This window comes from Guillardia theta (genome assembly GCF_000315625.1).
Source record: "Guillardia theta CCMP2712 unplaced genomic scaffold GUITHscaffold_4, whole genome shotgun sequence".
NCBI classification, from domain to species: domain Eukaryota; class Cryptophyceae; order Pyrenomonadales; family Geminigeraceae; genus Guillardia; species Guillardia theta.
Window position 1 is genome coordinate 1105825 of NW_005434670.1, and position 21744 is coordinate 1127568.

Here is a 21744-nt window from a genome sequence, read left to right on the forward strand (position 1 = left end):
ACTTCAAACATATCTCAACTGGTCTATATCAAAGATGTGTTTTCATCAACAATGCAAAACCGCCTTCTATTCGCTGTGCAAAGTACTACTATCTCCAAAAATAGAATAAACAATGCAAGTCACATTCTACAAGGGATCCTTTCGATTTCAGCAGCAAATTTCACAACCCACGAGCACAGAATGAAGATATACAAATTCAATCAAGTTGAAGTTCTGGATGAAATGTGATGGCAGTGGTATACGAACTTTTTAACATAGTGTAGCATTATCAAAGAAAGTTGTGTCCCAAGTTCACTATGACCAAATCGTGACAATAAACATCCTACTACAAGCGCAGCGTTCACATCATGTAACGGATACTTCATCAGGACAAAAGTAATGGAAGAATTGAGAGGGGAACATGCAAACGAGGTCAGTCATTGTCAAGGTTGTTGTCGTTTCATCCCCTTCGCTGCGTCTGCATATGCAGCGCTGCTTCGGTGCCCTGCCACTTGTCCTCGGCTAATTTCGAGCCCTTTCCCCAATTTCTCCATTCAATTTTCAAAAATGTTATTGTGATTCTTTTGTTTTATTCAAATTAAGAGAGATGAGTTCAAATCATAAATGAAATTACACCCTGAGGATCACCCCCCTTCTCAATCCACAGTACCCCACCCTCTTAGTGAATCAAACACCACCCTGTTTTGTTCTACCAAATATTCATGACTCTGACTACCCTACCTGGAGTACTTTCCACCCACCTGGTTGACTGGTCAATCGAACCGAGTCAAGAATCGACAGTCACTATGATACCACCTTATGAAAACTATATATGTTGCTCTAAGTAAAATAGTAATAGGTCGCTATTCTTGGTTTTGCAGATACTACGCCTTGACTTCTACCACCGTCATCAGCTACCCCACCCTGTCGAAAAAGCTTATCTACAATTTCACTACCGAGTTCATGAATCACCGTGGGACTCAACAGTAGTACCCATCTGACCACCTCCCACCCCGAAAAATCTACCCCTACCTACCATTCTTCAATGCTCTACAGCAGAAGATATCATAGAGGGTAGGAGTCTTGCATCTATTAAATGAAGTACTAGCACCAGAAGCCTCACATTCACTATCTACTTCCACAACTTGCTTTTGAGGAATTGAGGTGGTGGGGTAGTCACTAAACCATTGCTAAAACGAGCATCACCGGTACTTCAAAGCCCCACCCTACCATCATCATACCCTGACCTCCGGTCGCAACCCTGCAGGCCGCATCCCCGCTAGGACCCATCTGAGGCGCCTTGGCCGCACCTGAGCGGAGGCGGCTTGGCAGCAGCTTCAATCCGGCAGTCCCGCGGCCCGGGCTCCGTCGGCTCTAGCACCACGGTGACCGGCGTGCCGGGCAGAGCCGGGCGCAGCCTGGCATGCGGGCGGGCCCGGCCGCGGTCACGGTAGCAGTGCCGGGCCACCCCGGCGGCCGCGCGGCCCTGCGACGGGTAACTGCACCACCGCCGGGTGACTCTGTGACTGAGGCACACCGTCGTACGGTCACCCCGCGTCCGATCACCGCACCTCACTGAGTCGGAGCCGAGTCACCCTCGGACCGTCCGATCGTGGGCCCGCCGCCACGTGGTACGGTCACTTACTAGCGGCTATCCGATGATCATAGTATCATTCCTGGCATCCGAGGGGATCGGCCGCTCGGCCCCCGATCACAGCAGTGTGACACCGCGCCGTGACTCGGGGGCCGGGCCCACGGGCCCGGGCCCACGGGCCCGGCGGGGGCCGCTATTGTATCCAGGTCCTCACTCGGCGTCAGTAGCCCCGGACCGACTCACTGGCCATACGGAGGCTACCCGGCTGGAGGCTACCATCCTCGTACTGATCTCAACTGGCAGCTAAGCGGCTTGATCATTGGTATGATCGCTGTCACGACATGGCCGAACAGGCGGCAACGAGTGCAGCACTACTGATTATCGCCGAGGTGACAGTGCTAGGAATGCTGGAAGACCACTGTCAGTGCCTGCCTGTTCAAGTCAAGCAGAAGAGGCTGACTAAGGCAAGAAACTTTGAATAACCGACACGGAACAAGTAGAAGTGTTGAAGTGTTCGTCGACAGTAAAGATGAAAGCAAGCAAGAGGATACAACTCTGGTCGTTGTTTCTCTGGAGCATGTTGGCTCTCGCCTCATCTCAAACGCGACAAGTTGATTATCAAAACATGCATGGCATCTTCTTTCCTCAAACAGGGCAATTCTGGCCTGGCTCGACTGGTGAGATGGATGGAGCAGGTCATGGCAGAAATGACCTGGTCATGCAGGGAGCGATTGGAGCACTCCAGAGCAAGAAGATCTCACAAGAGTCAAAAACCAAGGCAGCCAGATAACTGATTGGGCCCTGACCTCTTGGCGGGACGTCAACTGTTGTTTTCAGCTGAAAGATGACTCTGTATGGGAAGATGCACAGACTGGAATGGAAGATTGTTTCTGTAGGTAATTCACCACTGTGATCATTTTGAGAATCAAAAGCATGGCCTTGACAAGACTTCAGGGAGTTTCTCCAAGAAGTTCAATACAAGACTGTATCATTCTGCTCCCTCAAGGTGAACTATCTCGCTGAGAATGAGATGCTTCTCTTTACATTTGATTCTTTGGGACAGCAATCATGTCTGAATGCTCTCAGAGATTGGAATAGAGTATTTGGAGAGGCGAGCAATGCTGCTGTCAGCGAAGATGCATGAAATCTGAAGCTCAATCAGGGATACATGGTTCCAGGTCAGGCACCGGTCTGGAATACAGAATCTCCAGTCAGGACATGGTCTGTTTCAAAATCCGAAGTGGCTGAAGAGTTCCTGATGCGGAAATCACATTTTGCAGCACTATAGGAAATCCTGACGGATCAGCTGTCAATCGTCCTTGCGGAGAACAAAACAACAATGTAATATCCTCAAAGCAGATGTATTGAAATCTGAACTTTGACCTGTCAGCCCTTGCAAACATGGACAGATCCGTACGGTCGGCTGTCGACTTCTTTCGCGAATTACAAGCCAAATCCGGTACGAGTGACAGCTGTGTTTGCTTCAGGCTTCTCAATCATCTTAGAACTATGGAAAAATCACGACTCCGTACAACCCTAGTGCAAGCCACAAGTAATGTATGCGAGGATTTATTGACAGGTTGATCACGAGTATTCGAACACTTCAGATGGCGATGGGTTCCTGGCGATGCACCAGCATCCTTGAAGCCATGGCTGGGAGGCACAGCCGGAGACGGCAAAGTACAGGTATGGAATCAAATGCAACACATGTAAGGGGTGAGCTGGTGATGTATTTGTTGCACAGGCAGGGATCATGAAGGGTACGCCCGTTTATCCGGCAAGCAACTCAACGGATTGCTGTGATACGAGTGTGAACGCTTCATGCTGCTCGTGAGGCCCGCAGGAGGAATTGACGACGCTGAACCTGAGACAGAGGCTCATCGCTCATGAGTTGGGTTGGACCACAGGATGCACCTCAAGCAGACTGCATGTTTGCTGTGAAACGTGAGCTCCTTTGTATGGTTTCCTCGTGAGATGTTTGTCAGGGGCCATATGTGCATACCACTTCTGGGAATGTGATAAGTCATATTCGGATTTGATCTTCAACGGCATCTGCTTGAACACCTGCACTGACATCGAGGTACAGCACGATTGCCACGGCTAACTTGTAACATTGAGCAGAGGCTTTGTGGTATTGTACCTTCTACAGGAAGACAGCTGCAAGTTTCGACGTTCACGTGAGATCTTTACGTTCTGTCTACACAACTGATCGATCACAGACTAGGCAAATTCTATCACTTAGGTTGTACAACAAAATCCCGCCAGAAAGTCAAAGATTGCACTGCAGCAGGTGAAGTGCCTTCGCTCCCTTCTTGCAGGATCTCCTCACGGGCTCCATCAACAGCTGGCCGATACCAGATAGACATGTTTTGTTCTGCTCTCAGCTTTCTTGTTTCTTTCGCTGTAATCTCTAGGATTCTAGATTTCTAATGTCCCTCGAATCTCTTGTGTCAGAACGTACAATTTTGACCCCACTGATGCGGACTCTTGTGATGACACAGAGATGCTATACCAGTGAAAGCAACTTGGTAGGGATCAAATGAGGAGACGAGAGAGCATGCTGCTGCTTGCTTCTTCGTCAGATCGCGAGTCTGTTGCCTGACTCAGTGGAACTAGACACGGCGACATTTCGTAGCGCTGAAGAATTGGTGGAGGAAATCCTAGGGGTAGGGTCACTGACCATGTTTGAACTATTAAAAATATGTGGGGTGAAAACATCGAGTGGAGGGGGTAGGGGTGTATTTGCACATTACCATGGGGGGAGGTGGGTCACTCGAAAGGCGAAGGCGGTTGAAGATGGCGACGATGGACAGGAACGTGCTGGACGCACAGGTGATGAGAGGGCAAGAGCTGGGAGGGGAGGAGAAGAAAGCTGCTGAGAGGGTGAGATTGCGTGAGAAGAGAGGACAAGCGGAAGGGGAGGGAGGTGGAATTGCCGCAGGGGTTGGCAAGAAGGAACAAGGGGAGGATGTAAGGCAAGGATGGTCAACTTGCACTTGGCGGTAACTGATAGTCGGGATGCTTGAGCGTAGCATTTTGAGAAGAATGTTTGATCAAGGATATGGTGGAATGAAGACAAGGATGCTCGCATCGGGATTTTAACATGTTGCTGTCAGGTGCGTGCCAGTGTGAACCAGAAGTTGGAGGACAGTGGAGAGAAGGAGAGGTGGGTCGCGATGCCGCGTACTGCAAGCCTCATTGCAATTGACACGCTTTCTTCAAGGCTGAAAGAATTCCTGCGACAACGTCTAGTTGAAAGCGGCTGGCGTGATGATTTGAAGGAATATTGCAAAGGTCCCTTGGACAACTCTGGTTGCCCGGCACTGATGCTTTGATGCCGCAGAAGTGATCAAGGACAAGTACAGAGAGGATCTGAGTGTTGATGAATTGGTATCAGAGATAACTCCGAGGGGATATGCGACCATTCCTGATGAGGTCAAAGCTGAGCTGCTGGAGCGAATCCGCAAATTTCTGGCATCGAATTGAAGAATGCCATCAGACAATGTACAGCAAAAGTTTAGTAGTTGATAACATCCATTTGCTTTATTACACAACAATTTCAGGCATATAAATTTACAAGGGTAGGAGACCCGTCGGCATCCTCGGTTTGGTACAAGCGTGAGCTTGCGATGGGCTGGAAGCTGCCGTCTTGTGAACCTGCTCTCACACCTTCAGGCGTGATGATCAACGAGGCACGACTCACCAGTATCCTCGAGCGAGACGGTAGAAGCAGCATAGTAGTCTCGTGGCCTGTAGTACCTGCAGTAGATGTCACTCTCCTCGCTAGAACCACCAACAAACTTACTCGGCAAAGATATCAAACTTGACTCCTGCTCCCTGGAATGTGGCTGAACCAGTTGGCTGAGGTACCTGCAAGGCTTGTGAGATTGCTGGACCAGGTCAGCAATCACGCACAGCGAGGGAGGTCCATTGGTCGATGATCAGTTGGTTGTCGACCCACAGCTTGACTCGTTCGTTCGGGTTGATGTTCCATCGGAACTGCCTCTGCGGAGCGTAATCAAGACGAGCAAGGAGCAAACCAACACATCAAACCGTGTAATCAGGAGACCCTTGACAGGATGCGACGGCCTCACATGCGGAGATCACACCCGACCATCGGATGACCAGATCGCACAACTGTACCCCGCACACGCTTTGAAATCCAGTCACTTACTTCCGGGAGTCCTTTCATACAAGTACCTGCCGGCGCCAACGAGAGCAGGATCGAGCTGCGGTGGGTACGTGGAGGTGGTCCCAGTGGAGATGCTGCTTGGATACTTGGCCTCGAGGCTGCACAGGTCACAGGGTGCAGGGAGAGATGTGGTGATGGAAGAAGCCGAGTAGTACGTTGCTTGCACTCCACAGCGTCGAGCCATGACGCGTACAAGTAGTGAACCTGTTGGAGCTGGTCAGCACTTGCCGTCTCTCACAACTGGCAGCAGCCACCTGCCCAGCTGGGGATGGGATGGCCGGGATGATGTAGGAAGCGAGGATGAGGCCTGTTGCTTCAACAGCAGCGAGGGAGGCCGTAACGGTTGGGATATCCCCTGGCTCATTGATCGCCGTCGAGCCATAGTAGGGAGGTAGGTAGGGGGTGCCCTGTATGTTAGAGCCAGACGTCCGCACGACTCGTACGAAGTAACTGCTCGCTGTCGCAGCCGAGGCGTTGAGCGTGTTTCCGAAGGAATCTCTCAGCTGGATTTGAAACTGAGTCACTGAGGGCTCCACGGTCGTTGCAGTCAACCCAGAGCCACTCAGCGTTGACTTTGACCCGCAACTCACTCCAGGGAGCACAACAAGCCGGAATGGGCTCCCCGAAATATCGTTTCCTGTCTGCTTCACATATGAAGAATAATCCTGAGCGACGTAGAGTATGTAAGATGCCAGAAAATAACCCGGAGATCCAGGGATGGACGTGACTGTTCCCGTGCTGTACAGACTTTGGACAAGGCCGACTGTCTGCGTTGAGAACGAGACGTCAGTAAACATCGGGACATTCCCAAAAGAATCTTTCGCAACGATTGTGAACGAAGCGTATTGTCCAGCAAATGCCAAAGTTAATCCATCACCGTACGCAATGGATTTCCCCGAGCAAACCTGACCACCGAAAACTTTCAGAGCACCGAAGGCGTTTGGAACATCAAAGCGTTGATGCAGTCTGTTGGACGGGATTGGATTCTTGGAAACAGAATCTCCTGCTGAATAATACTGACTCTCCCATGTCAGAGAGTGAGCGCAGGACGAGACGTTGGGGCACTTGTACAAGGCGCTGATGTCATAGAGCAACTCAGCCGTCTCGAACGCTCTGAGTGCTTGAGGACTTGTGCTCGTGAGAGAAGTCCACTGATCAATGATCAGAAGGTTGTCGACCCAGAGTTTCACTCTCTCATCTGCGTTTGGACCCAAGGAGAACTCAAACGTATAAGTCTGTGCTAGACTTGGTCTTACAAATCCTGTCCATCGCACCCCGAAGCCGCTTGCGGTTGACACGGATGGCAGCGGCGGCGAGCTCGCGCTAGACCAGTCGATGTTGTAGACTGACCGCGAAGAGATCGGGTCACCGGCTCCTAAGTCGTAGGAGGTTCCCGTTTGAGATGAGTTGTCGTAGTAAGTTGCTGTCAGACCGTTTTCAGGGGATAGAGATGTCATGACGGTGAATTCACCGCGCAGGAATGCGACATAACTTACAGACAATGTCCCGTCAAGATTGTCCAGGAGGCTTGCTGGTTGAGAGACGGGGCAACCCGCGCACACCAGGGGAGGGAAGTATCGAGTAGCGCCGACGGTGGGCATAGTAAGAAAGAAGAGGTCGTTGAGGGCGGGAGTGCAAGGCGACGATCCATCGATCCACAGCTGATCAATGGAAGACAAGTTGGCACATCGAGCACTGGTATCATAACCTGAGATCACCGTCCACCGACCCGCGCAAGCCCCGGTGTTGAAATCGATGTAAAAGCCTTGAAGGTCTCCCGCAAGGTCGATTTGTATTTTTCCTTCACTCAAGGCACAAGAAGCAGATTGTGAGACTACCTGGATGCCGTATGTGAAGTACATCCCCGCATAGGCACCTTTGATTTGTGGTCCATAAGACTGACATGACTGTAGCGTGTTGAATGGATCCTGACAAGCGTCACTGAATATCCGAACGACAAACTGATCGCCGCCCTCTGATCGAAAGTTGGAGAAAGCATCCACGCTCTGAATGACAAAGTACGTGCTCGCTCCCGCCGTTGATATCGATAACCCGTCACCCGTCACCATGCTCAAGGTTGCGCAGGCCTGATTGGGCACCACCCGCACTGCAAGAGGAGAATTGCTCAGAGCTGAAGAGCTGAAGAGATGAAACCTTGGGATGGGAGTCAGGTATTGGTTCAGACTACTGATCCAGAACAAGGACAAGCCCGTGTTCATCTTTGGCAGGCTGCTCGGGTCCTTCTTGTACTCTACTAGGATGTCCCAGAACTGATATGCTCTCTGAGTGATAGACGCCGACGTCTGTAGACTGTCAAGTGAAGTCCATTGATCGATGATAAGGGACTGTGCGACCCACAACCTGACTCGTTCATCCGACGCGTACAGTCTCGCTCCGATCTTACTCCACCTGACAGAAGGGACCTGAAGTAGTCCACTCCACCTGACAGAGAAGGCCTGGTCCTTGCCAAGGCTGAAAGGAACCTCATAGTTCGTCACGCTAAAGTCGATTGGAGAGTTTGACTGTGAGCGAGCTGGAAGCGTCAGGTCTGCGTCGTCATAGTAAGTTGCCGTCAGACCACCTCCGAAGGCAAAGGAGGTGTTCTGAGAAGAGATCGTCAGGTTGAGCACCAGCCCGCTGCCGTTGCCAGCGCAGGAGATTGAAGGGGGAAAGTCGACGGTATAGCCCGAACCTCCGGATAAGATTTCAATCCAATTCACACTACCAGATTCAGCGTGACACCGCCCAAGAAACCCTGAGCCAACACAAGGAGGTTCGCAAAGAGCGACACTATCACTCTCGTCTGAGTAGTTGGACCCACCGCTCACTATTCCCAGGTCCCAAATCGATCCGTTTGAAGTCGAAAGCTGGAAAATATCCACCTTGAGTTCGCTCAGGCCAGATTGAGTGGGAACGTAGGAGAATTGATGTTTGTTTCCTCGGGGATCTGAAGCTGTCTGCACGAAGGGGACTGTGTCAAGTTCATGGATGGTTGCACCACTGTCGACCATGCCCGAAAATTGTTGATACAAAGACGCTTGAGGGTCAGGAGCATACAACCGGGCGTACATCGGGTCTGTCAAAGTGTCTCGCATGTTTCCATAAGCATCGCGGCTTATGACATAGAACGAGCTTTGAGACCCTGCAGTCGCGATAGTGATGAAGGAACCCTCAATCGAGCTTGAAGATCCGCAAACTTGTCCTGGGTTAACTGTCAACCTTGACATTCCAGCCCCCAGCGTCTGCGACGAGGGAAACAAAGATGCGGAGGGAATGATTTGGAAATTCGTCTCGGGAGACTGCCATTGAAGGTTAAAGAATGCATATCCCGAGCGATGAATATATTCGATGAGAATCTTGTAGGTCAGACCATACTCGAGCTTCGTCTGCTTAATCCACGTGGTTGACGCGATATTGTTCAGCTCGTCTAACAGGATTTGGCCATCAATCTCAATATGAAGCCCTCCGTCAGTGGTTGCCATGAAGAAATGATCTCCAGTCGAATTCGGCTGAATGTATCCCGTCCAGATAACGGAGAATGGTTTCCCGCCACCAGCAAAGTAGAGGGCAGGAGGGTCGTTACCCCACTCGAAGTTGATATTTGGATCAACTCGAGTGCTCCTGTACCCTTGGAAGGGGTTACTCCCATCAAAATAGACAGCAAACAGTCCATTGCCTTCAGATGACAGACACGATGTGTACAAGTTGTAGTATCCAGAGATCGTTGCAGTGAACTCGGCTTCGTAGAAGCTGCTATAAACATTGCTGCTGTCTACTACCATCTGTCGATTCTGATTGGCTGAGACAGGGGTTGTGCTTGCTGTGACTGTGTAGTTGTACTTGTCATTTGTGAAAGAGGAGTCAAATACAACCCGAAGGTTGAAAGTATCATCAAGCGTATCTCTCTGATTTGAGTATGCATCCAAAGCGAAGATGGAGAAGTAACTTGGGATTCCAGCGCTTGCAATCACAAGGCCTGCACCAGATATGATGCTATTTGTTGCGCAGATAGCACCAGGTTGAATCTGTACGAGGAGAGGAGAATTCAATCTCACACCTTGACCTCTACATCTGCAAGCAACATCCGTGAGAACATGTTTATCATCAGACAACCTCTCACCTATCATGTGCAGTCGTTCCTGGTTGGAGGGGGCAATCAGTCGTAACTGCCCACACGTCTCTTCTGCTCGGAATCTGACGGTTCTCGTTGAAAGGTGAGGAAGCATCGTAGTAATCTGAATTCCAAATCTGAAAATCGTTCCTCTTAATTTCAGATTCTGTCATGGCGATGAACAATCTGTTACACGGAAGTATCGGGATTGGCGCAGAGTTAACAATCAAGCTCGACGAGTTCATCTCCGGCGTTTGACCTTGGTACATCCAGAAGAGACGTGGAGGCGTCGGAAGGGTGGTAGAGCAGGCATGCTTGTAACTCACTTCAATCCGGTAGAATTCGTCATCACCGAAACGATGAAAAGTGCCGGATGGAGTAGCAGTTTGTAGAGAACTCCACTGAGCAATCACCTCTTCGCTGTCGATCCAAAGGGACAAACGATCATTTGTGGTGTAGTCTCCGTTCAAGCTTTCTCCGAATGATGCCCAGAAAGTGTAGTCCCGCGCAGTTGCCATTTGCAGCAACCCTGCCCATCTGACCTCGAAAGAAAAATTTGAAACCTGCAGGACGTTCTGAGAATACGTCCAGGAGGACCAGGAAAATTCCTTCTCTTGCCCCGTATAACCAGCAGCTGCTGAAAGTCAGTAAATCACTGAAATCAGAACAAGCGAACTCACTTCCATTGAAAGCCCCGTCGCAGTCCAGCGTGTAATACGTTGCTTGCAACCCAGAAACACCTGCGGTGACGAAGAAAAGATCGAAACTCTGAAACAGTCTGCTGCTTGATATCGAGTCCCTTGGCAAGCTCTGATACTCATAGTAGAAAGACAGAGAACCATTCGAGGCGTTGAATGGAACCTTCTTGTAGTCTATAGACAAGGAATAAAGCATATCACCATCGCTGATGTAGAACGTTCCTGTAGGTTGGAGGGTCGAGATCGATTGCCACTGATCGATGACCATTACATTGTCAATCCAAAGTCGAACTCTTTCATCGGATCCCCCGAGATCAGTTGAGAACGTATACCTCTGCTGTCCGGGAGGCCTTATGAAGCCACTGTAGCGAATTGAGTATGTCTGCTTGTCAGTCCCATAAGGATTCCAGGGATGAGAAGCATTGGAGTCAAACGTGACTGTTGGTGAGATGATTGTCCGTGCTGGGTTTGTGAAGTTTGACTCTTCATAATAAGTTGCCATCAACCCTCCTGGAATGGCCATCTGAACGAACAACTCTTGTCCCTCACGATTCTTTGTGGTTGGGATGTAACCTGCTTTGTACAAGCCATTTCCAAGAGAGCTGACACTTCCCCTGATATCTTGTTGGCCCGGCATCCGTGCGTGTATCACAAAGAGGTCATCATTACTAGACGCGTTGTTGCCAAGATGATCTCTCGCTTGAATGGTCACGTAGCTTGCAAGCCCAGCTGTGGCCAGAGACACGGCTGTGCCATAGGCTGTCGAGAGGGACCCACAAGTGTTAGCTGGATAAACGGCAAGACTGAAAGGACTCCCATGAATGTGCTCCAACGCGTAGAACAGTCGCGAGGTAGGAACTGAACTCTGAGGTTGAGAGAGAGAATTCCATGACAGATCTATGCTTCCAGAGTTTGCGAGAGTTTTGTATTCGATCTTGATCTCTACCATGACATCTCGGACCATCCAGACACTGGCCTGCAAGTTTGTCGTGTGTAAGCTTGTCCATTGATCAATGATCCAAGCATCATCTATCCAAAGTTTCAGCCTCTCTGTGAATGATCCGATGTTTGCGATGAAAGTGTGCTCTTCAGCGTACTGTGAAGAAATGAAGCCACTCCACTTTGCAAATTTCGAGACAAGAGTTCCTGATTGTGACTGGCAGATACCATCGGACGACCATTGGACATTTGGTGCAGCTACTGCGATGTAGAAGGGCGAAGGAAAGGTTTCATCTTCATGACAAGCGACATTCAATCCCCCAATTCCATCAGAGGCGCTTTGAACATTCAGAGTGTAGTTTCCGCTCGTTGAGATTCTGTAAGACACAGTTGATTGTCCAAGCAAAGTGTTGGGCAACAATGATGCATATTCAGCTCTTGCATTGTAGACTTGGTTATCTGTTCCCTGAATGAAGATTCTGTAAGTATCATCACTGTTTGTACGAATGTTTTGAAAGGCATCCTTTGACTGAATTGAGAAAGTTGCTCCAAACCCCGCGGTAGCTATTGTCAAGGAAATCCCATCAGCTTGACATGAAGCACTCGATGTGGATCCAGGATTCACGTTTATGACAAATTGTTTTATGCCCTTTCCAAGCGAGATCTTCAGAAAATATGTTCCTGCGACTGTCGCAAAGTAGTTGCCCACATTTCCAGTAAACACACTGGTATAAAGTTGGATCGTTTGTGCCTGATCTGTGATCTGCAGAGCAAACTGCTCTGCGCAGACATCCTGAGGATTGGCATACACATCTCGACATGCAATAGAGAACGAGACCGTCACGCCTGCTGTGGCGACCGAAAGTCCTTCCCCATAAAACATTGAATCTAAGAGACTTGTGTATGTGGGTGAGACCTGAACCAGTGCAGGAGAATCACCTTCAAAAGTGATCAAACAAGGAAGAAACATGTCAGATGCAAGTAGCAAAGTTGAACTCAAAGATGCTCCAGACAGAAAGAGTCTTGGCTGCGTTGGAAATGCAAACTTGTAATCGATCATAATCTCGTAGAGTTCATACGCCTGTAAAGCTTCAAAAGTGCCTGATAGGCTTGAGACGCTTAAAGCAAGAGAATTCCATTGATCTATAAAACAAAGTCAATTCATGTTGGCACGGATTTGAAACACTACCTATTATAAGTTCACCATCAAACCATATTTTCATTCTGTCATTTGATGATTGATAAGAATTTTCCAATTGCAAGAACGTGTTGCTAGAAGTGTTCGAACGCAAGAATCCATGTATATGTACAAGATATTGATCTTCATGCATCCCAGAAACTGTCATTGCTGCATCATCTAACAACAAGGTCTCACTGACCAAGAATGGAGAATATGCGGAATCGTTCAATATGGAATAGAAAGTTGCAAAAAGTCCCCCACCATCGACAAGATAAGCTTCAAGAGTGTGGTTGCCGGAAACATAAGGAGTGTATGTGAGATCATAAAGTCCTTTCGTCACATCCAGAGCAGAGACGACATGCAAATTCTTTCCCGGAGGTTGTGAAAGAAAGGCGACGATGTCTTTGTCTGAATCAGATCTCCTGTTGCCGAACGAGTCTCGAAGCAGCAGTGAGAGACTGGAGGCGAGACCGACGGTAGCCAGAGAGAGCCCTGTTCCAAACAGACTTGAGTTCGCACAAGAAGCTGTCGAGCTGATCACTGTGAGTGGAAACGGCGACATCAAGACATGTTGTGCTGAATTGAAGAGGTTTGTAGATGGGATGACGGTCTGCAATAGACAAGTTATTGGTGTGAGTCTCAGTTTCAAGTTCTTGTACCTTCTCTTGTGACGAGGATGCATATTTCAATGACAAGTGCGCCTCACCAATTCGATGCTTGTATTCGATTCTGATGGAATGAATGGAATGCTTACTCATCCAAAGGTTTCCAACGAAAGGATCCTGCACATCGCTTTGACTGCAGACAGTTTGCATGACTTTGCATCCCATCCAATGGTAGTCTTTTTGATCAATGGTCAAAGTTACCTGATCACTGTTTCCTGCATATATGTAGAAATAATACATGTCATCGATGTCCAGCGTAAGAAAGCCTTCCCATACGGCTGAAACATAGTCTGACATGTATGTTCTATGTTTCAGCATATCTGAACTCCAATCGTTGATATGAACGGGCCCATCATTCCATTGAAAGTCCACGATTGACACGTTGACGTCAACAGGCTGACCCAAGAAAGCTTCGTTGTCGTAAATCATCCCCATCAATCCACCAGCCCTCAACTTTTGAACCGACAAATCAAAAGTTCCTGCTAGAGATGTCTGATAGCTTGCTACATATTCACCACAAGAAGACTCTTGTTTCTCTATAAAAACTCGATTCGCGAGGTTCAGTATCTAGGAGATCTTTGTCAGCATATCAACAACACGCAGAAGAGTGCAATCGAACCTCATTTGTAGTGCTGGTTGACAAGGTGACTGCCCATGGATCCTCCCAGCGATCGACGAGGTTCCCATAGCTGTCAACTCCTTTGATGCTGAAAGTGGATTCCACACCAGCGGTTGCGATGGTCAGCGCTGAGCCGAAGCATCGGCTCAAAGATGCGTTTGTTGCCCCCGCAATGATGTTGAGCAATCCTCCAGTGTCTGCATCAACCCATGAATCAGTCCCTTGAAAGACATCGTAAGACGAGAACGCCAAGACACTCTCGTTTCCGAGGTGATCTTTGATCGCAAAAGACAAGGAAGGTGCCGTTGTGCTGTTCCCAATGTACCGATACTCCAGCTGGATAGGATGGAAGTCCATCGTAGAGCCGAAGTAAACAGTTGCGGAAGGGTCAGTCATAGATAGAGAACTCCATTCATCGATAAGAATTGCTCCATCGACCCACAACTTCAGTCGCTCCACTTCCTGAGTCTTGTTGGATAGCAACAAGCTGAAGGTGTACTCGTCGATCTGTAAGCTCTTCACGAAGCCTCTCCACATAACTCCGAACGGGTCAGTTCCTGTCCCAGTGCCTTGGGTGCAATTTATATCGCTCGCAATGCAGATGGTTGCCGGGAGACTTGTAAAATCACCTATCGACTGGATCGATTCTCTGCTTTTGCTGGACAAAATTGTGGAATAATCATACTGTTCTAGAGTATAAAAAGTAGCAGACAATCCTTCCTGCGATGACATTTCAGAAGAACAAATAAAACTACTCAAAAGAAAGGATCAACCTGAACAAGATTTTGCACCATCAACTTGTATACTCCAGTCTTATTTGTGACAACATTGAAAGAATAAGTTCCATCGCCGTCATCTTTGACCACACCGTAATTGATCTGACAACCTGGACAGGAATAGGATGTTGAGTTTTTGATTGGTTTCATGCTGTCCCAGACATCTGCAGGAAGCAACCAACCAAGCCACTGATCTCCGCCCTGAGACTTCCTGTTTCCAAATTCATCTCGTGTGATCAAAGCGAAGGAAACATTTTGCCCTGCAGATGCATATTGCATCTCAGGCAGTTGTACAAAACTCGTTGAAGCACAAAGAATTCCTGGATAAAATTCTACACTATCATGGCTGCTGACCATCCAATCCCCAAACACACTATTGTCAATGTCGACAAAAGATTCGTCACAAAAGGATTGTGAACACTGCTTCCATGATATCTCCCAGTCATCCGTCAAGCTTGATCTATAGAAATACTCAATTGTAAAATCGAAATATGACGCAGCCTGACGACTTTCAACTTGTTCTTCAAGATCAGTCAGATCCTCTTGCTCCGTAGAATCAATCACAATCTGATTGTCGAACCAAAAGCGAAGTTTTGGAACAATTCCCGTCGATGCGAGCTTGAATGTAAAAACTTGTACCTCAACATCATATATTTTCGGTCTTAATAAGCCTTGCCACCGAATAAAATTCCATAGCGAAGGAAGTTGGTCAGTCATGATAGCATTTGTCTTGTAACTGTTCACCATCCTAGATTCTATTGGAGTCGGAATCGCGTCATCGCTGTAAAACGTTGCGTACAATGTCTGCGCTATTGCCAACGAGACAGAAGTCTTGTAAGAACCGGCAAGGGTAACAACACCGTAGGCGAGGTGGTTGCCCGACCATGGATAAAAGAAAGATGAGGGAGTGTTTTGAAAGACTTGACTTGACGCAGCGCTGCTCCATTTCAAAGGCATCACCCTGCATGGATGAAAAATTCAGGATGGTTGAAGTGTAACAACATAACAAAAGTTTTACCTGTTTGTACTATTAGAGAAGCTCGAAAGAACAATCTTGATCGGATGGAGTACAGGGTATGAATCAGTCACATTGACAGTGCATGTCAGATTCATGGACTGTAAAGAAGTCCATTGATCAATCAGAAGGATGTCGTCAATCCACAACTTTAGGCGTTCAATGACGTTAGGATCTGAAGGCTCGAAGTCTATCGAGAAGTTGTAGACCCCTTGATCAGGAAATGAAATCGACCCTTGGAAGTCCACTCGGTATGTATCCGTCAAATAACTTGCAAGAGACCGTCGGGCTGATTGAATTAACGGTGTGTTTTCAAAGGGAACTTCTTGACATGGAGACTCTGCGAGGCAAGAAGAGCTCCAGATAGGAAAGGCAACATCTTGAGAGCTTGAGTAGTACGTAGCTGACAACCCTCCGTCAGAGGAAAGAGAACTCATGGAGTTGAGATAGAGCTTTGATGCCGGATTGTCAGGGAGGTTTGGTATATAGCGAGCGAAGAATTCAGGTTCTCCGTAAGACAAGTCCTGTAATCTTGTGGCGTCTTTCACTGAAGGGTTGTAAATGACATATCTTGAACCCACTGGTGGAATAGAAGTAGGAGTCTCCAGGAAGACTGTGTTATCATTTGAATTGTCGATGATTCTGCGGTTGTCTCCAGTCTCATGGAAATGTATGTACATGTCAACTAAGATCCTTCCATGAATTGCCGATACGTTGTCGAGCTTAATTTCCGTTGCCGAGACAACTTGTAGGATGGTTCCAGAACGAACGAGGTCGCACAAAGACCATTCGAAAGGAAGGACTCCATTGTCAGGCCCTTTCCTCTCGTTTCCATAGGCATCTCGACTCTGTATGGTAAAACTTACCAACACTCCTGCTGTTGCAATCGAGATGGACGTCCCTGACGCTCTTGATTGACTCGCACAAGATTTTCCAGCCTCCACCCTCAGCAAGCTGCTCCTCAGGCCCCCCGAGCTACTCCAGTAAGCCAGGTATGCCTTTGAGACTACTTGCTCAGCTTGTTGTTGGCTCCTCCAGAGAAGGCGGATGGGCCCATCGGACGTGAACCTTTGGTACTCAATGCGGATTGGATACATGAGTTGCGACATCAGAGCTATGGTTCCTTCGACAAAACTCGCCAACTGACCCAAGAAATCATGGCGGATCGAAAGAATCAGAAGATCGTCGATGAATAACTTGGCACCACTCGCAGCAGGCAGCTCCATCTACGGTAGAGGTCAACACAACTGTTAGACGGACATCGCACTGCAAGCAATACCTTGAATGTCCAAACAGCGCTTGCAGGTGGAATGATCAAACCAGCCCACCTGACGCTGAAGAAATCTGGCCCGATATCCTTGAAGGTCACCTGTGGCCCGGGGACTGGACGTTCTGTTTTCTTCCAGTTGAAATCGATGACTTCATCCACCCTTGAGTAACTTGGGCCTGCGACCGAGCCGTTGGGAGACAAGCCATGGTCGGTGAAGTCTGTGTTTTCATAGTAAATCCCTTGCAGACCTCCTGTCTTGAGCAAACGTCCGAGCAGCTTAAGCATAAAAGATGTCATAAAAACAAACAGAGTTGTCGTAGACCTTACCTCATAGATTCCTGATTCGTTGAGTACATAGTCAAAAGTTGCATTCATTGTCAACGTCAGGTTTTGCACAATGCGGAGCTTGGTTGCAGTCAAGGTAGAATTCCAGTCATCTTGCAAATGAGTCGAAGCTTGCAGATATTGGTTGGATGAAAGGTTGGACACGAAGAATTCCATTTGACAGAGACCGTCACATAAGCTTTCGCAGTCGTTCCCGAACCTATCTTTAGCATGCACATGAAACGACGAAGCTACGCCAGCCGTGGTTAATGATATCCCAGTGCCCGCTATGAAAGAATGATTCGTTGCAATTTCAGATGGTTTGACTGCTAAGTCATAAGGACTGCCACGGACCTGAAAAAGCCATTAGAAATTTCTTTGTGCGACGCATGAAATTTTGACTTCACCTCATGTGCCTGGTACATTCTCGCGGTCGATATGGACGAGAAGTTGCTAGAATTTGCCGCCCATTTCAAAACATATCGCGACATAGTCAAGTTGCAACCGAAACAAGTCAATCTGGCCTCTAGTCTTGCAAAGGAGTTTTGCAACTCAATTGAAGTTTGTGTAAATGAAGCGGTTTTGTTACACGATGCGTCATATACTTCGGTGACAAGAATGTTGTTCAACCAAATCTCATAGCAAAACTCTATCAGGTGTAATCAGGTATGCTTCATGTTCTTCAAGAAAACAAGCTTACCTTGAAGAGAAGAATTGTCGCTGATGGCAAAAAAGAAACTTCCGTTCTGCGGTGGCAAAATGATGCCTTCAATAGAGATAATGTAAAATGACAAGCCCGAGTTAACTGCTTCGTCGATATTCTGAGTGACCAAAGAGCTCGTCTGTGTATCCTCAAAAGCCATCGACGACAAGTAGTAGGTCGTCGTCAGCCCACCATGATCTAACAACATGGATAAAACTAGATTGACTGTCGACCTGTATGGAAACGAGGTGAATTCCACGCATGAGGGATCGCTGGTATATGTTGCAGAAAGAATCGCATCTGGAACAGCCCATGACAAACTGCTGTCATGTGGAACTCTCAGAGCTGCGAAAATGTAATTCGTATTTGCAAGCACTTCGTTGCCATATTGATCTCTAATGTAAATCTGGAATGATTGACTCATGCCTGCCGTCGCTATAGAGAGCGAAGCAGATTGCATATACGAACTTGTCGCGCATTGTGAAGCAGGCTCAACGTGTATGGAGAAAGGAAGTCCTCCTACAACTCCATCGTACATGCTCGAAGTTCCAGCAATGCTCAGCAGATATTCTCCAGCTCGTGTCATCTGATATTGGACAATCAAGTAAGAACCTTGAGCTGGATCAAAAGGGGGGGAAGACGTCCGTGACTGAACAATCAAACCAGTCCCCCTCTCAACAAATGTGCACAAGAAGCTCTCTGTCCACTTTGGATTCCAAGACTTGAGGTTGCCGAATGTATCTCGAGCAACAAGAGTAACTTTTGATAGATCTCCAGCTGTTGCAAGAGTCAGCCCAACCCCCAAAGCTGAGCTGCTTCTTATGCTTCTGTGCGATGGTTGAACATTCAGCCGAAAAGGTGAGTTGTACACCAAAGAAGTTCCAATTGCAACTCTGACGTCGTAAGTGCCTGCTTTCGTAGCTGCAAACGAAATCTGACGTGATTCGTTCGATTGAGAAATCACGTTTCCTGCAAGCGTGTCTGCTCCTACCAGCCTGACATTGACAGGATCAGAGAATTGTGAGAAAGATGTCGGATTTCCATATTGATCCCGTGCATTCACGAGGAATGAAAATTGTTTGCCTGCAGTACCATTGGGAAAATTTGTCCCATCCAGAGGAAGCATGGAAAATTCATTCAGTGACACATAACTACGGCTTGAGCAAACTTGGGATGGCCGCACGTTCAACAAGTATGGTCTATCTTGCCAGCTACCCTTTCCAAAAATGTCACAAGACTGCATGAATGTAGGTTGCATTTGAGCAGATTCCCATAATAAGCTGAATGAGCGAGGGGTGTTGGTGATGGTGTCAAAAATTCGAACTTGTAAGGAGAAATCGTAAAAGTTGGTGGCATCCATACGGACTTCAGAGCTCGTCAACACATTTGCCGTAGAGACCGATTCATTGTGCAGGATTACACTCTCGTCCAGCAGGACTGTGATGCTGAAATTTGACATCCCCTGGACCTGGTCCACTGAGAACCTGTAGTTGTCCGAGAGTGCAGGTTTTACAGCTCCGCCTACTTTCACCTTGAGACATGGTACATGAGAACGGTTAGAGAATACAAATCGACCAGAGCTCAGGAGCTCTTGACTTTCAGTCAGCACAGGCAAGTCTGAGGTATCGTAATACGTTGCAGTAAGCTGACAGCTTGATAGCAAATCAAGGTTCAGCAGTGACTGCCGTTCAGCCTCAAGAAGAACATATTGAAACTCATAGCTGCCATCGAGATTGTCTTGCACAGATGGTTTCGTGATTTTGTTTTCATTGCAGCTGGCAAAAGGAATCCAGGAACCTGGATAAATGCATTCATTCGTAACAATCTGGATGAAGAAAGTGTCTCCTCCTTGCGTCTTCAGATTTCCAAAATCATCTCTTGCTATGATTGTGAGGCGACTGAGACTTCCTGCCGTCGCCAGAGTCAAGCTATCTCCTGTCACAGAGCACAAAGATGCAGACGTTCTCCCTGGCATGACATCAACTTCTATAGGAGAGCCCAACACAGTCTGGGCATAAAACAGATGATCCGGCGGCACAACCTCTTTGGGCACGGACTTGCTCTTCCATAGCAAGCGCACGTGCGCATCTGCTTCTAACTCCTTGTACTCCATTCGAAAACTGTAGAAACGAGTTGCTGACATTGACATGGTGGCACCTACCCCTGCACATCTTACATCCCAACAATCTACCAAGACCACGTCATTAATCCACAACTTGGCTGAATCATCCGCCTCCACGAAGAATGTGAAGACCTCTGAGAAAGCAGACTTGATCCTTCCTGTCCAACGAACGCTGAAGAAATCTGGACCAACAGTCAGCACCTTGCTCTTGCCCCACTCATGGGAGATTTGTTTCTCTATCAAGACTTCAGATGGCGTGTAGAACAGCCAAACATTCTCGAAATATTCGGCTCGCAACCCTCCGACTGAGAGCAGGTGCACATGTAAATTGTACTTTCCACTTGTTGAAAGAGTGTATTCCACCTCGTAAGATCCGTCCAAGAGATCAAGAACTGACCCAGCTGAACTTGTTTGGTCCGAAGTAGCAACTACCTCGAAAATGTCTCCTCCACTTGTCTTACGAATTGATAGACTGTCATGGGCGAAGACTGAGAACTTTACAACAACACCAGCTGTCTGGAGGGGTAAGATCCCTTCCCCCGACAGGGAAGATTTTGAGGCATCGGTGATTTCACTCGCAGAGATCAACAGGCCAAGGTGGCATATTTGCAGGAGAGTTTCCAAGAGTCTCATCGCAACATCAAGTGCAAAAGGATGATGCAACAAGAAGGGGTTAAATCAACTTTCTATCGTTAGAAGAGAATTTCAAACAAACAGCTTTCACATGCAAGAACGAGATCACTTCACTTTGTGACTGAGATGCGCTCAGTGAGCTAGAGGGCAGGTCGTTCATGTCTTCGCTTCCCCTTCCTGGTATCGATCTGCGTGCTTCCAGGCAGCCTCGCGTCTTCCTCCTCGCTCCCTCCTCTTCCTCCTCTTCGTTGATGCTGCCATGGATCCTCGACTGGTCGTCTATCCGGCAGTTTTTTTAAAACTTTTTGACAGACGGTCAAATTTTGATAGATAGATGAGGAAATGCACGAAACAAGAAAGGATCTTGTTGATGAGAACAGGTCGCATACGCTTGTATGTTACGCTATGGCTACACCTCTGACACTCTTATTTACACTTCTAGTTCTACAGCAATCTCCCGACTCCTTTAGCGTTCAAGTTAGTTGACGCCAAGGAAAATTCTGCTGTTTGAGCCGCTCCCGTTGAATCGCGTGCTTGCAAGGCATACCGAGGGACGCTGCCGCGGATCAGATATTTGAATCGCTTCATGCTTTCGAGCGACTGATCGGCCGATGCTTCATGCTCCTTGAAGTCTCGGTTGGCCTTGAAAGATAAGGCCTGGGTTCCCAGCTCATCTTGACTCTTCCTTCGATAGGCATCGTGCATACAGTCCGAGGCTTCATCGGATGAATCAGAACCCTGGAGCTGATGCTCTTGTTCCAGGTCATCGGCATCGGAGCAAAAAGTTTGAGATTGTTCCACATCGTCATCAGAACAAACAGTGTTAGAATCTGCGTTTGACGGTTGATCCAGACTGGGTTCGTTCGACTCCTCGTCCACATCAGAACCCGTGGCCTTCACAAGAGACTCCAACGCTTCGCCTTC

The 21744-nt window shown here is 48.0% G+C and overlaps 3 protein-coding genes across 3 annotated transcripts; 2 read left to right on the plus strand and 1 right to left on the minus strand.

Moving 5' to 3' along the window:
• Positions 1 to 1854: 1854 nt before the first annotated feature.
• On the plus strand, positions 1855 to 3863 carry GUITHDRAFT_160845 (hypothetical protein). The gene is made up of 13 exons (XM_005841148.1): positions 1855 to 2247; positions 2295 to 2469; positions 2528 to 2579; positions 2637 to 2684; positions 2736 to 2794; positions 2964 to 3032; positions 3079 to 3125; positions 3181 to 3259; positions 3318 to 3403; positions 3447 to 3517; positions 3559 to 3653; positions 3695 to 3750; positions 3793 to 3863. The coding sequence occupies exons 1-8, from the start codon at positions 2103 to 2105 to the stop codon at positions 3216 to 3218; spliced, it is 633 nt and encodes a 210-aa protein (XP_005841205.1). The 5' UTR covers positions 1855 to 2102; the 3' UTR covers positions 3219 to 3259; positions 3318 to 3403; positions 3447 to 3517; positions 3559 to 3653; positions 3695 to 3750; positions 3793 to 3863.
• A 524-nt stretch (positions 3864 to 4387) lies between these two features.
• GUITHDRAFT_91818 (hypothetical protein) lies at positions 4388 to 5138 on the plus strand (the record flags this gene model as incomplete). The annotated part of the gene is made up of 4 exons (XM_005841149.1): positions 4388 to 4405; positions 4690 to 4739; positions 4797 to 4867; positions 4917 to 5138. Coding segments are annotated over 4 exons (282 nt in total), but the record flags the coding sequence as incomplete, so codon positions are not given.
• GUITHDRAFT_132614 (hypothetical protein) lies at positions 5133 to 20820 on the minus strand (the record flags this gene model as incomplete). Its single annotated transcript, XM_005841150.1, has 18 exons — positions 5133 to 5230; positions 5277 to 5332; positions 5379 to 5443; positions 5627 to 5726; positions 5774 to 5969; positions 6004 to 6781; positions 7022 to 9836; positions 9886 to 10510; positions 10557 to 10780; positions 10907 to 12429; positions 12893 to 13303; positions 13353 to 13925; positions 13978 to 14697; positions 14751 to 15714; positions 15772 to 16994; positions 17048 to 17716; positions 17770 to 17888; positions 18063 to 20820. The coding sequence occupies 18 exons, from the start codon at positions 20818 to 20820 to the stop codon at positions 5133 to 5135; spliced, it is 13917 nt and encodes a 4638-aa protein (XP_005841207.1).
• Between the last annotated feature and the right edge of the window lie 924 nt (positions 20821 to 21744).

Coding starts and splice junctions, on each gene's coding strand:
- GUITHDRAFT_160845 (XM_005841148.1), top strand. CDS start 2,103: ATGAAAGCAAGCAAGAGGATACAACTCTGGTCGTTGTTTCTCTGGAGC. Junction 2,248..2,294: donor GCAATTCTGGCCTGGCTCGA/CTGGTGAGATGG, acceptor GACCTGGTCATG/CAGGGAGCGATTGGAGCACT. Junction 2,685..2,735: donor GGAATAGAGTATTTGGAGAG/GCGAGCAATGCT, acceptor AAGCTCAATCAG/GGATACATGGTTCCAGGTCA.